Raw genomic sequence first — 13,123 nt, 5'->3', positions numbered from 1 at the left:
TCATCAACCCACCACTCTAAACACACTAACATATTCTTTTTGAGGTAATTGACTCAGCATACGAACCTCATTGATAAACCTCAACCTAAAGTAAAATGGGATTTAAAAAGTATTCATCAGAAGGAAAAACAGAAAATGTTGCCCATGCATCAGAAAAAAATTGTGTCTCCTATATTTGGTGACTTTCCCCTGATGTCTAAAGTTTGAATATGTATATGTTATTTTATGTATATGTTTGTGTGTATGTATATATGTATGTGTATATGTATATGTATGTTATTTTAGCTTCAGACACTGGAACTAGAAAATGCAGGTTAAAAATAAAGTGAACTAGATCTGCCATGTGACCATGTTCATTATTTTTAAAGAGTAGGTTCAGGAATGAAAGAGAATATTACAGTCACTTGAGCACTACCTTTGTGGGAGCAACGTACACGACCACCCCATCATCGCTCTCCTTCAGTACTTTCTCCATGCAGTAGTAGGAGGCATAGGTTTTGCCCGAGGATGTTGGGGCAACGATCACCGCAGACTCATTCTTATCCACAACATCAAGGAGCTCTCGCTGCAGGGTGCAGAGTACCATTCGTGTCAAGAAAGTGAACCATATGTTACCAAAACAAAGACAGTATATTAATAGACTTCCAGTACGATTTTCTGAACCTCAAAGGATCTATAGGTACATCTGAAGGTCTCATGCCATTCTCTCAGAAGAGATCATTTTTATGCTTTTGAACATCTGTAAGGTGGGTTTCATGTGTGAAAAATGGAGAGGATGTCAAATAAAATATCTTATTATTGAGAAAACATCTGTAATTATTTGATATTCAGTAAGTGCGGTTGAGAAACTAAGTTCTAAGAAAGAGAAAATATGTATATTACTGATGGTGAAAAAAGTAGCTGAGGAGAAGAAACATCAAATATTCTTAATTTTGCTACTGATCTTCTACTTTCTACATAGAAGAATGCCAGGATGAGAGAGCTCCACCCCTTCAGCCGAAGAATGTTGACTAGCCGAAAAGAATGATGATAAGTCTATGTAATAGGTAGAAGGTGGGAAAACAACTCAAAACCCCAACCAGTCCATTCCTGGTCACACCTCAGAGTGAAATGGGCATCAGAAGAGTTACAATGTGAATATTATTAATGGAGAGCATTACTGTCTCTTGTCCTGCACTGAAGTAAGGAACTGGTCTTCCTATTCATGAAAAGGTGGCATGCATTTTTTAACCTACCTCACCATCATAAGAAAGATTCTGAAGAGGGCAGTCTATTAGACTGAAGCTATAAAATTGCATTTCTGTAGGTAAACCTGTTCAATTTATCAGCAAGTCTGTATGGTTCGATGCATGTAGAAATGCATCCTTTTCCTCTAAATTTTATATCCATCAATATTAATTTTATATACATTTTTAGAATAGCTACTATGGTGACAGATGCAATGTGAAAATATCTAAACAATGTCCCTACTATTTAAACTATCCAGATTTCTCTATGCACATTTATATATTTACATATGAAATCCTATTGACACAGGGAAAACCTGGAGGCTGCTCCATGATGATACAGCTGGATGACACTGAGATAACATCAGAGCTAAACATATGAATCCATTAATGTACGTCCAAGGAAATGGTCTATATAATAAAAGAAAGTCTCACTTTCTTTAAATGGGGAAAAAATGTCCACGTTTGACATCTTAAATAACAAGGTATGTTTAAATGACATCAACAAGTTCATACCAAATATAATAAGTAGAGGCACAATAATGAGAAACCTCTGAGATCATATATAATAAAATAAATACAGTAATTTTTGTTTCATTTGCAGTATTACCTGCCATGTGTCGGGAATAAAATCCTGGACCCTGGGATCTGGGTCTTTTCTCTCATCTCGTATCAAATAATGGCCCATGTATTGCAGTTGGAACCGAGCTGGCCCGATGCCAACTGAATATTTATTCCTTTTCTTCGCTTTTACATCATTTTCTGCATCCTGCATTATTTTAAAAGTCCATTTTGAAAATGACATTGAATTAGAATATCATTTAAATAAGTAAAACATTTATTACTGAGCACTTTCTATGTGAAAAGCAATTAAAGCATTTTACCACCTTTTAAATTTAAATTTTTTAAATCATTGTCTTAACTAGAAAAAATTAGTAGGCATCAAGATTTTCAAATATATATCATGACGTTTGTAGCTACAACCTGATATATTTAAAGACAACTGAATAATCATACTACAGTTTTGAGATGTTTTGCTAGAATTAAGTATACGGTTAGTTTTAAGGATCTGCAGAGATTATCTGGCATTTAATGTTTGTCCAGGTAAGCATTTGTACAAATTTTCTAATTATGCATTACTTCAAGATTGGGCAGTTAGATTACTACTAATAATAGTATTTTCAGTAAAAAAAAAAAAAGAAAAAAGAAATCTAGAAGAGATGACTATATTTGCAAAACACTTGATGTATAACTAGTAATTACCCTGTTGAAATTGAGCTATTCCGATAATATTACCTGAGTTGGATGTAAAGAATTTGCCAACTCATCAAATCCTAAATACTTAAGGCATCTGGCTATGAGTTGCCGATCATCTTCTTGTAAAAGTTCTGAGTATTTTTCCATCAAAGAGTGGATCCTTTTCATCATTTGAACAGCTATACTTAAATCTTTCGTGGTTTTACCTTGGTAAAGAATAAACAACAAAATTGTTATAAAGACCATCAAAAATAATTCATTTGATTATCCAAGATTAATCATCTAGATGGCCTCAGTATCTTACTTGGCATTACTGGAGGTTTTGGAGTAGAAAGGACCAAATAAAGTAAAATTGAAGTTCAACTATCCACACTTCATCATCTCCGTGGATTACTGAGACATAGCCACATCAGTGTTGGGAAAAAATATATAGTTCATAATAGAAATAAGATCAAAGAAGCTCAAGTTTGTAAAAGTTTAGGAAGAATAACAAATATTTTCTCCATCTTTTATTTTCATATTTGCTCTACTATGTTCAAAGAAAAATATCTTTATGACTTGAAATATCTGGTTAAAACCTTGGCAACATTTATTGAGTCCTATAGTTGACCACAGATAAGCATTTGGTATAATCATTGGAGGCCTTCAATTCAATCCACCTCTTCCAACTGTCACATTCTAGATGTTGCTAATCTCTCTCCAATGCTTTATATTCATACATATCCTTTTTGTTCCTCTGCTCTGCTAATTATTTCATACTTATTATGTCAGGATTTCTTCTAATCAATCATCTATATTTCACCTATTTAACAACATTAACCAACACCTACTGAATACAGTAAGAGGCTACAAAGGAAATGTAATACAGTTCATACTGATTGTTATGCACTGTTATTCTAAGTGAGCAGTTCACTTAGAAAAACAATGCATAACACTTGATCATTCCCAATTAAGCAGCAGAAACAATAGGTGTGGGGGGGTCAGGGTGTTGGAGAGAACATGGAGGTCAGGTGTTAAATGGATCAAAGTGTGGAGATGCTCAAAACTGACAGATCAACTAGGTTTGCTCAGAAGAACTGTCAGTTTGGAGGTATTATGGAACAAGATCATTTCACTTGCTGTGAATTTACACATCTTGATGTGATCCCATTTCACCTGTATCTTCCTCTTTCTGCCTCTTCTTTTCTTTTTTACTACCTGTTATGGAAATTGTAAAGTAGAGCACATGGTATCCACAGCAGCTTTGGAAGAACTCAGTGTGCCAGGGAAGCATGAATACGGCATTACTCACAAAGGAAATGTTTACTCATTGGTCTCAAAGGTGAATGACAGATTCTTCCTGGGTGCCTCATTGTTTTTGTTGGTTCCCTTAACCATGTCCCCAACTTTATAAGTTGTTCTTTTTGTACCTGTCTTTGAAGGTGCTTATGAATGTGCTATATATTTGCCCTTTGGACCCTCTCTGAGATTTCATTGCTCGTTGATAAAATACAAAATTTTCCTTTTATTGGCGGTGTCAGGGATCTTTGAACCGTGGTTCAAAATTATTAAATGAAAAATTCCAGAAATACATAATTCATATGTTTTAAAATTGCACACCATTTTGAGTTGTGTGATGAAATCTTGCACCATCTCACTTCGTCCTGCTCAGGACATGAATCCTTCCTTTGTCCCCCATGGTCACACTGTAGATACCACGTTCCCATTAGTTACTTAGTAGCCACCTTGATGATCAGATTGACTGCACTGATGCCTCAGTGTTGGTGTTCAGTAACCCTTCTTTATTAAAATGGCCCCAAACTGAAAAATAAGTGATGTTGGCAATTCAGATATGCCAAAAAAGAAGCCATAAAGTGCTTTCTTTAGGTGAAAACATGAAAGTTCTTGACTTAATAAGTAAAGAAAAATTCACATGCTGAGGTTGCTAAGATCTACACTCAGAAACAATCTTTTATCTATTAAGTTGTGAAGAAGAAAAAAGAAATCTGTGCTATTTTTTCTGTTCCACCTCAAACAGCAAAAGTTTTGGCCACAGTGTTTGATAAGTGCTTAGTTAAGATAGAAGGTGGAAGGCATAAATAGAAAATATTTTCCAGGTGATGGAAACATGTTGCACCTGAAAGCATTGAATCTGTATGAAGACTTCAGCAAGGCATCCTCCAAAATGAGTGACAATGACCCATTTTCTTCAAATATAGGATGGTTAAACAAATTTGGGAATAGGTTTGGACTGAAAAGTATAAAAAACACTGAAGAGGGCCAGGCGCAGTAGCTCATGCTTGTAATCCCAGCAATTTGAAAAGCCAAGGTGGGTGGATCATGAGGTCAAGAGATCGATGATCCTGGCCAACATGGTGAAATCCCATCTCTAGTAAAAATACAAAAATGAGTTGGGCATGGTGGCGTGTGCATGTAGTTCCAGCTACTCGGGAGGCTGAGGCAGCAGAATCGCTTGAACCCAGGAGGCGGAGGTTGCAGTGAGCCAAGATCACGCTACTGCACTCCAGTCTGGTCCCAACAGAGCGAGGCTCCATCTCAAAAACAAAACAAAACAAAACAAAAAACTACTGACTGAAGAGGCTCCATCTGCCAATGAAGAAGCTGCTGCCACATTTCTGGCAGAGTTGAAGAAGTTGGTTAGAAAGAAAGGATACCATCCAAAGCAAGGTTTTAATTGTGATGAAACCAGGCTCTTCTGCAAGAAGATGCCCAATAGAACCTACATTCTTAAAAGTCCAAAGGAGGCACCAAGATATAAAACATGGAAGGATAGATTAACACTGGTACGAGGTGGCAACGCTGCAGTGCATATAATAAAGACAGGCGTAGCATGCAGAATAAAGAGGCCATACACCTCAAAAACAAAAGCAAATATTATCTGCTTGTGTTCTGGCAACATAATCAGAAAGTGTGAATGACAGTCAACATTTTTATGGAATGGTTCTACCAATGCTTCTTCCCAGAAGTGAAAAAATACTTGAAAGAGGAAAGCTTGGAATACTAGACAATGCACCTAGCCATCCCAAATCTGTTTTTGTTGAAAATGAAAATATTGAGATTGTATTTTTACCTCCAAATACAAACTCACTGCTTCAGTGCCTTGACTACGGCATCATTCAGTTTGTCAAAGCCACATACACCTGCCTGGTGTTTGATTACATTCAATCAGCAATTGATGCAGACCCCAATCTGGACATGACAAGGTGCTAGAAATTATTCACTGTTGCTGATGCCATAACACTCTCCAAAGATGCAATGGATTAATTAAACCAAAACACTAGAAATGCCTGCTGGAAGAATGTATGGAGTGAAGTCCTGAGTGATTTTCAAGACTTCTTGGGGATCAATGGAGAAGTTAGGAAAATAATTCATGCAGCAAGACTAATTGATAGAGAGAGATTTGCCAACGTGTTTGATAAAGAAGTGAAACAACATATTGAAGTTCATTAGGAAATGTTAACAAATGAGGAAATGGAAGAACTTATTGAGTCATCTAGGGAGGAAGATGAAGAAGAACCTGAAGCAGAACCTGAATTTGCTGAAGTGTTTCAAATTACATAGATATTAAAAGAAAAAATATGGAATACAATTCTCAGATAGAATACAGCATTAAAGTCACCCATAAAATCACAAAAGAATTGCAACCTTCACAGAAACACTTTGATAAGTTAAAGAGTGACAACAGTGGCCAGGCACGATGGCTCATGCCTGTAATCCCAGCACTTTGGGAGGCCGTGCTGGGCGGATCGCAAAGTCCGGAGTTCAAGACCAGCCTGGCCAATATGGTGAAACCTCGTCTCTACTAAAAATACAAAAATTAGCTGGGCATGGTGGCGTGCACCTGTAGTCCCAGCTACTTGAAAGGTTGAGGCAGAAGAATTGCTTGAACCCGGGAGGCGGAGGTTGCAGTGAGCCGAGATGGTGCCACTGTACTCCAGCCTGGGTGACAGAGTGAGACTCCACCCCCCCTCCAAAGAAAAAAAAAATGACAACAGTTACTGCTAATGTTATTCTTCTAAAAGACTTCAGCAAAACTCTTTCAACCATGGAGGACCCCAATCATCAATATCATCTGCTCCTAACATCAGTCATTCACTCCCTCATGGCTTAACGACAGAAGGATCGCCTGAAGCAGACGATCCTCCTTCTGTTGTATCATCAGAAGGTCAACAATAGTGTTCATCATTCACCTCACTTCACCTCATCATGTAGCCATTTTACCATCTCACATTCTCACAAGGAGAAAAGGGGTGAGCATAGTACAATAAGGTATTTTGAGGACGAGAGACCATATTTACATAACTTTTATTATAGTATATTGTTGTAATTATTCTATCCTATTAGTTATTGTTGTTAATCTCTTACTGTACCTAATTTAGAAATTAAAGTTTATCATACATATGTATGCACAGGAAAAAACAGTATACATGGCATTTGGTACTATCCACAGTTTCAGGCAACCATTGTGGGTCTTAGAACATATTAAAGGTAATAATACATAAAATAAGATAGTGCATGTAAGTCTTCTAATGCAAATTTCCAGTTAATAAATGGAAACTATCATTATTACATTTGTATTAATTCTCCAACTCACCGAAATAAGAAAACAGAATCACATACCTTCTTCACTTCGGCAATGTTCTTTCCAGGCTTTCAAGCAAGCAGTTAATCCCACCATTTCAACCCGAAGTTTCACAGAGCTACTTTTACAGGATTTCAAAAAGTCTTCCAGGTTCTTTATTCCAGAGTATAAATTCTCTTTCATTTGCTCTTCAATAGAAAATGACAAAGCATTCCACTTTTGCTCTTCCTTTTGTTCTTCCTTGGCAAATAACCTTTTCTTATTCTCTCTAGTAATTATTTCAGCCTTGGTCTCCTGCCCCAAAGGAAAAAAAAAGCATCTCTTAAAATAAGTAAGAGGTCATGAGTGAGACAATAGTAAGGGTGTATTGATGACTTTGATCATCATCCCATTTTGAGTAGATGTGAAAAACTTCTTTTTTTTCTTTTGGAAATTAAGCCTGTGTTAATTTATAACTTATGACAATTTAATTTACAGAGTATAAAGGCTCTCTGTAGATAATTTTCTAGATTTGTGAGTGATGTGGTTTATAAATAAAAGAGTAAATGCTGCTGGGCATGGTGGCTGACACCTGTAATCCCAGCACTTTGGGAGGCTGACGCTGGCAGATCACCTGAAACCAAGTGTTTCAGACCAGCCTGGCCAACATAGTGAAACCTCTTATCTACTAAAAACACAAAAATTAGCTGGGCATGGTGGCACACTCCTGTAGTTCCAGTTACTTGGGAGGCTGAGGCATGAGAATCCCTTGAACCCGGGAGACAGAGGTAGCTGTGAGCGAATCCCTTGAACCCGGGAGGCAGAGGTAGCTGTGAGCGAATCCCTTGAACCCGGGAGGCAGAGGTAGCTGTGAGCCGAGACTGGGCCACTGCACTCCAGTCTGGGCAATGGCACAGGACTCTGTCTCAGGAAAAAAAAAAAAAAAGAAGAAGAAGAAGAAGAAGAGTTAATGTCACAAAATCAGAGACAAGAGGCCACCTCTCTTTTGATGTCTCCATGCTATGATATCTACTGCTCCCTCTGGAATTGCCTGCCCTCTTCCATTCTTCCCACATCACCTCCCTATTCTCTACTTGTTTAATATATTTCCTCCCTGAAGCTTTCCCTGACTCTCCCAAGTCTAAGTCATGTATTCTTCCTCTGCTCAGACATCTATTGAAGCACTCATTAGCACAAACTGTAGTTGTAATTTCATTTGCCATTCCTCCTCTCTTGATTGAGATCCTGAGACAGGAATGTGCCTTTGTTGTCTGTATGTCTCAAGCACAAAGCATTTAATCCATAATGTTTGATGAGTGAATAAGGAAAGAGGAAGAAGAGGAGTGGATAAGAGGAACAACACAAATACAACTGATTTTCTCTTCCTCAATAAGTGCTTCCAATTAACTTAAACATAGTATGGGCCCACTTTTACCATGCTTTTACCAACCTGACTCATTAATCTACAAAGACAAATTAGAGAATTGTTGTATTAGCAAGAGGATTCCAACACATCTTCCACTCTGTTAGTCATGAAATTAATCTGTAAATGCCTGCCTATAATGAAGTCAATTTTAGTTGTCATCACTCTCTAAATTAGAAACAAACCCTTCTAATCAATAATATTTGAGCTTTCCCAGTGTTTATCTTCCTAATTTGCTGTGTTGGGCCAATTTAGCATGGTTCTATCTCAATAGTACAAGGGTTACCTTTGACCCTTTGCCATGTAGATTTTTCTATTTTCATACATTGTATCATGTGACAAGAATTTCTGCAAATTTACCATTTCATAACATCTCTCAAAACAACAACAACAAACATAACTGAAAAGCAGTAGCTTTTTGTCACCCATAAATAAAAAAGTAAATGTTCAATTAAATAGTCTCATTGACCATACAATTGGCTACAAAAATGAAAAGGAGGAGAGAAACAATGATCACATAGTTGGGCTCAGAGAGGCTTCTATTTGGCTCTTAAAACAAAAGATGGGACAGCCCAACTGCTTAAACTTTTGAAGCAGTTGAAAAATAGAGCCTTCATAGAACATCTGAGAACCTTTTAGAGTAATTTGTGATTATTTTTTGATGTTATCTTGAGTAGAAAATACAAGAGCTTTTTTGATAAGTCCTTGAACTGATGAACTATCTGTCTCTGGGAGTTCTGAAATGTCCACTGAAGGCTTGACAAAGAGATGCACATTTTCCTGATCTTGCCAAAATGTTCACAAAAGTAATTATTCAGAAGTGAGAATAAAAATATTTTTTGAGGTCTTTATATGTTTCATTCCTGATAACTTCACCATATTTATTTCAATTTGTTAAGGTAGATATGTGACAAATATCTTTATTTGTGATTGGTTTTGTTAAGTTGGTACTTTCTCTAATATATTAAAACCTTTCATCTCGAGAGAAACTTTTTGTGAAAATAAATGCCATTACCAAATCCCCAACTTTGAGGCCCACAGAAAGATACTAAAGCCTGACGACTTTTCCATTTGTTTAAGATGGAAACCTTTATGACCTGTCTCTAAAGTCAAATAATCAGAAAATTCTGTTTTAATATAAAAATATCTGTACTTAGACATTAATGTTGCAGGATTATGATAATTTTAGATCATAAACTATTAGTATTATTATTCCAGAAATAGATTGGAACTTTTCTTATTTACTCCTTGTATTCCATTCCACAGTTATGTCTCCTGGGAAAAGAGTAGAAAACGACATCCCAAGAAAGAAAAAGGTAAGGTTGCAGGAGTCCAACCCACACAGAAAGAGGAAATGGAGAGTTCTAACCTTCCACTCACAAAATGTGGTGGACTGATCAATCATTTAAATACTTTGGAAAAGTGTAAACACTCTTTATAATTTAGAAAAAAGTAGACAAACATTTCATATCTATTTTTACTACCTATATGAAAAAGATTTTCACTGTCATTAACTAATGAACAACTATATTTTTAATGTTAGTTTAAAATTTCTAAACTCAAAACTTTAGTCACTTAATTATTCTTCAAATAGATACATACGTTATGTATAGAATACCATTACAACTTTTTTATGCAGGTTAGGCTTTTTCAGCAAGAGGTAAAAGAATAAGTAATCATATATAAAAATACATGCATATATATATAAATAAAGAAAAAGCATTATATAAAAAGAAACCACCAAAGGGATAACAAATATCAACTTGAGAAAAGAAAAAGAAATTTTTTTTAATTTGATACAATATATAGAACTTACGTGTGCCTTTTTGCTCTTGGGCCCACTAAAATCCTTCTTTGACTTAATAGTTTGAGTCACGATGATTTTCGAAGAGACTGTTTCTAATGAATTCCCATAAAACCGCTGGAAAACATGATACTTTTGCACAGATCTAAGAACACGAGGGTCTCTAGATTTTTCTGAAAAAGAAAAGACTTCAAATGTAACTTTATTATAGTTTTTCAATAGCATTCTCATCAATCCTTCATATTATCCCACATCCATTAGTTAAATTAGTGGAAAAGTAATTTAATCTTATTATCTTTCTTAAAGAGAGAATGTAAAATCAAGTTATCTATGGATAATAATTCTTTCTCTTATTCAAAGGGTGGAAGTGACAAAACACACTTTTATGGTCTACCTCCTAAATCAAGTATCAGGGTGCAACAATAAAAATGACAGATTCCAGGCATTACGTATGTCCTCTGCTCTGTGAATTAGTTTAAGAAGAAGGTAGAGGCAGAGGCAAGAAGACAACTGTCTAAGATATTCTGGCTTCTTGCATCACTGGATAGAAAAAATCCTTACTCCAGACCATAGCCACAGAGCCAGAGCCCAGAGCATGGCAGCTGAAATGGTAAAATCTCATAACGTAAGAAGTCCCAGTAATCAAGGTATGCCTTACTCTCTTACCTCCATAATACTCACAGAAATGAAATAACTAAGCTAATTTTTCTATGTCTGTAAATATATACATCAAACCAAACCACTCTGAAGCATGTTAATGGTTCATCTAAAGTATCCCCCCAATATCTTGGTCATTTTTTACATACCCAGGCTAATAAGTACTTCATACGAGCATACTTGATATGCCTACTCCTAGGTTATTCTCAGAGTAAGTTTTGTCAACTCTAAGGGGGCTGGGGGTAAGCATAGGGATACAGAAAGTTGAGATGAAGACAAGATCCTAAATTCAGTCTCTGTTGATCCACTGTTAGCGGTTTCATGGGCCTCCTTTTGTAGTTTCAACCACCCTGAGCATGAAGGCAGATAGAATATTCTGGTGCTTATTACATGCAGCCAATCGGGTGGTATGAAACAGTTAAAATTGCTTGAAATACTATGGTCTCAATATATTTGACTCCAAGGAATACATACATTGCTTAAACTACAAACCATCTTTCCTTAAAACAACTTCCAGCACTTCCTCCTAAAACACATACATATCTACATGCATATGACTGTCAATGAAGAAAAAGAGAATTTTTCATTACCATTTTTCCCAATGCACATCTGAATATCTTGTAGACAATTTTTATTCAAAAAAATTTAATTTGTGTCTCATGATATAATTTTCCACTATAAAACAAAAGGCAGAGAGTAAAGTAGATTTAAATTTATTTCACTAGAGTCACAGAGCTCACCATCAAACTGACACTTGGACCTGTCATAATCATCACTCAGGGGTTTATGAGAATGCCAGTGCACAAGTTCATCAAATTCCTTTTGTTTAACCAGTGAAGTAACAATAGGATCATCACTGCGAGACAAAAAAAAAAAAAAAAGCATATTTTAAATTGCACACTTCTAAATATAACATAGCACAGATTTTATTTTATAATATTTTTTGAAAATCATAGCTCCCCTTCTTCTTTCTGCAATATGATGTGGGTGGTAGAATCCAAAGAGAAGTTTATTAGAGGTTTAATAAATCAAAATCTACTCCATGTCTCTGACAGTCTCATCAATATCAATTAATATGCATTCATTAATTCATTAATTTAAAATATGCAGCTATAGTGACTTATTCTAAGATTAAAAACTATACAGATTTTTACATAGTAATGGCCAAAAGGCATTGAAAATTTTGATTTTAAATTCATTATGTATTACAAACACATACTACATGTAATGTACTCTAATCATCTGCATTTCAAATAATCCTTGTTGAGTAACTCATGTATTCCATACAAGTATTTATTGAGGCACAGTTTTGGTCTTATACCTCTTTAGAAAAGGCAAATCTTTCAAAATATCTCCAGCAAATTTATCAACCACAAAAGATGACATTGGAATAAAACCCAAATTGGGCACCATTTCATTGGCGCTGTCTGTAAACAAACAAACAAAAAAAATTGAGACAAGGTCAAATGTAAAACTTTCAGACAGGAATATTACATATTATTTTCTAAAACTCACATTAAAAACATTTTACATTAATCTTATTTACATGTATCAAGTTCAGCCCTTCTCATAAAGTTTTTTCCCACAGTAAAACACTTTGGAACACAGTAGAGTGTAAAGAATTAGACAACATTTTGGCATATATGTGGATACGCATGGGGGATGGGTAGGTGAATGGATGCATGGATGGGTGGATGGATGGTTGCATGGATGGGTAAGCAGACAGATGATAGATGGATAAATCAAATAGGCAGGTAGATGGAAAGAAGGAAGGGAGGGAGGGAGGGAGGGAGGAAGGAAGGAAAGGAAGGAAGGATGGAAGGAAGGAAGGAAGGAAGGAAGGAAGGAAGGAAGGAAGGAAGGAAGGAAGGAAGGAAGGAAGGAAGGAAGGAAGGAAGGAGGGAAGGGAAGGGCAAAGAATGAAAGAAAGAAAGAGAAAGAAAGGAGGGAGGTAGGGAGGGAAGGAGGAAGGAGGAAAGATGGAAGGAAGGAAGGAGCGAAGGAGAAAGAAAGAAAGAAAGAAAGAAAGAAAGAAAGAAAGAAAGAAAGAAAGAAAGAAAGAAAGAAAGAAAGAAAGAAAGAAAGAAAGAGAGAGAGAAAGAAAGAAAAAGAAAGAGAAAGAAAAAAAGAAAAAAGAAAGAAAAAGAAAGAAAGAAAGAAAGAAAGAAAGAAAGAAAGAAAGAAAGAAAGAAAGA

The 13,123-nt window shown here is 35.9% G+C and overlaps 1 protein-coding gene across 3 annotated transcripts in view; it reads right to left on the bottom strand.

Moving 5' to 3' along the window:
- DDX60 (DExD/H-box helicase 60) overlaps positions 1-13,123 on the bottom strand; it is a 112,583-nt gene that overhangs the window by 57,720 nt on the left and 41,740 nt on the right. For all 3 annotated transcript variants that reach the window (XM_050791708.1, XM_050791707.1, XM_050791709.1), the window contains 7 exons: positions 12,250-12,355; positions 11,669-11,784; positions 10,284-10,444; positions 7,104-7,359; positions 2,523-2,689; positions 1,837-1,995; positions 416-565 (listed from right to left, as the gene is read on the bottom strand). In XM_050791708.1, the coding sequence (XP_050647665.1) occupies positions 416-565; positions 1,837-1,995; positions 2,523-2,689; positions 7,104-7,359; positions 10,284-10,444; positions 11,669-11,784; positions 12,250-12,355 (1,115 nt within the window). The remainder of the gene's footprint in view (positions 1-415; positions 566-1,836; positions 1,996-2,522; positions 2,690-7,103; positions 7,360-10,283; positions 10,445-11,668; positions 11,785-12,249; positions 12,356-13,123) is intronic.

This window comes from Macaca thibetana, chromosome 5 (genome assembly GCF_024542745.1).
Source record: "Macaca thibetana thibetana isolate TM-01 chromosome 5, ASM2454274v1, whole genome shotgun sequence".
Lineage (NCBI taxonomy): Eukaryota > Metazoa > Chordata > Mammalia > Primates > Cercopithecidae > Macaca > Macaca thibetana.
The sequence above is the reverse complement of the archived record's forward strand: the minus strand, read 5'-3'. Positions and strand labels throughout refer to the sequence as shown.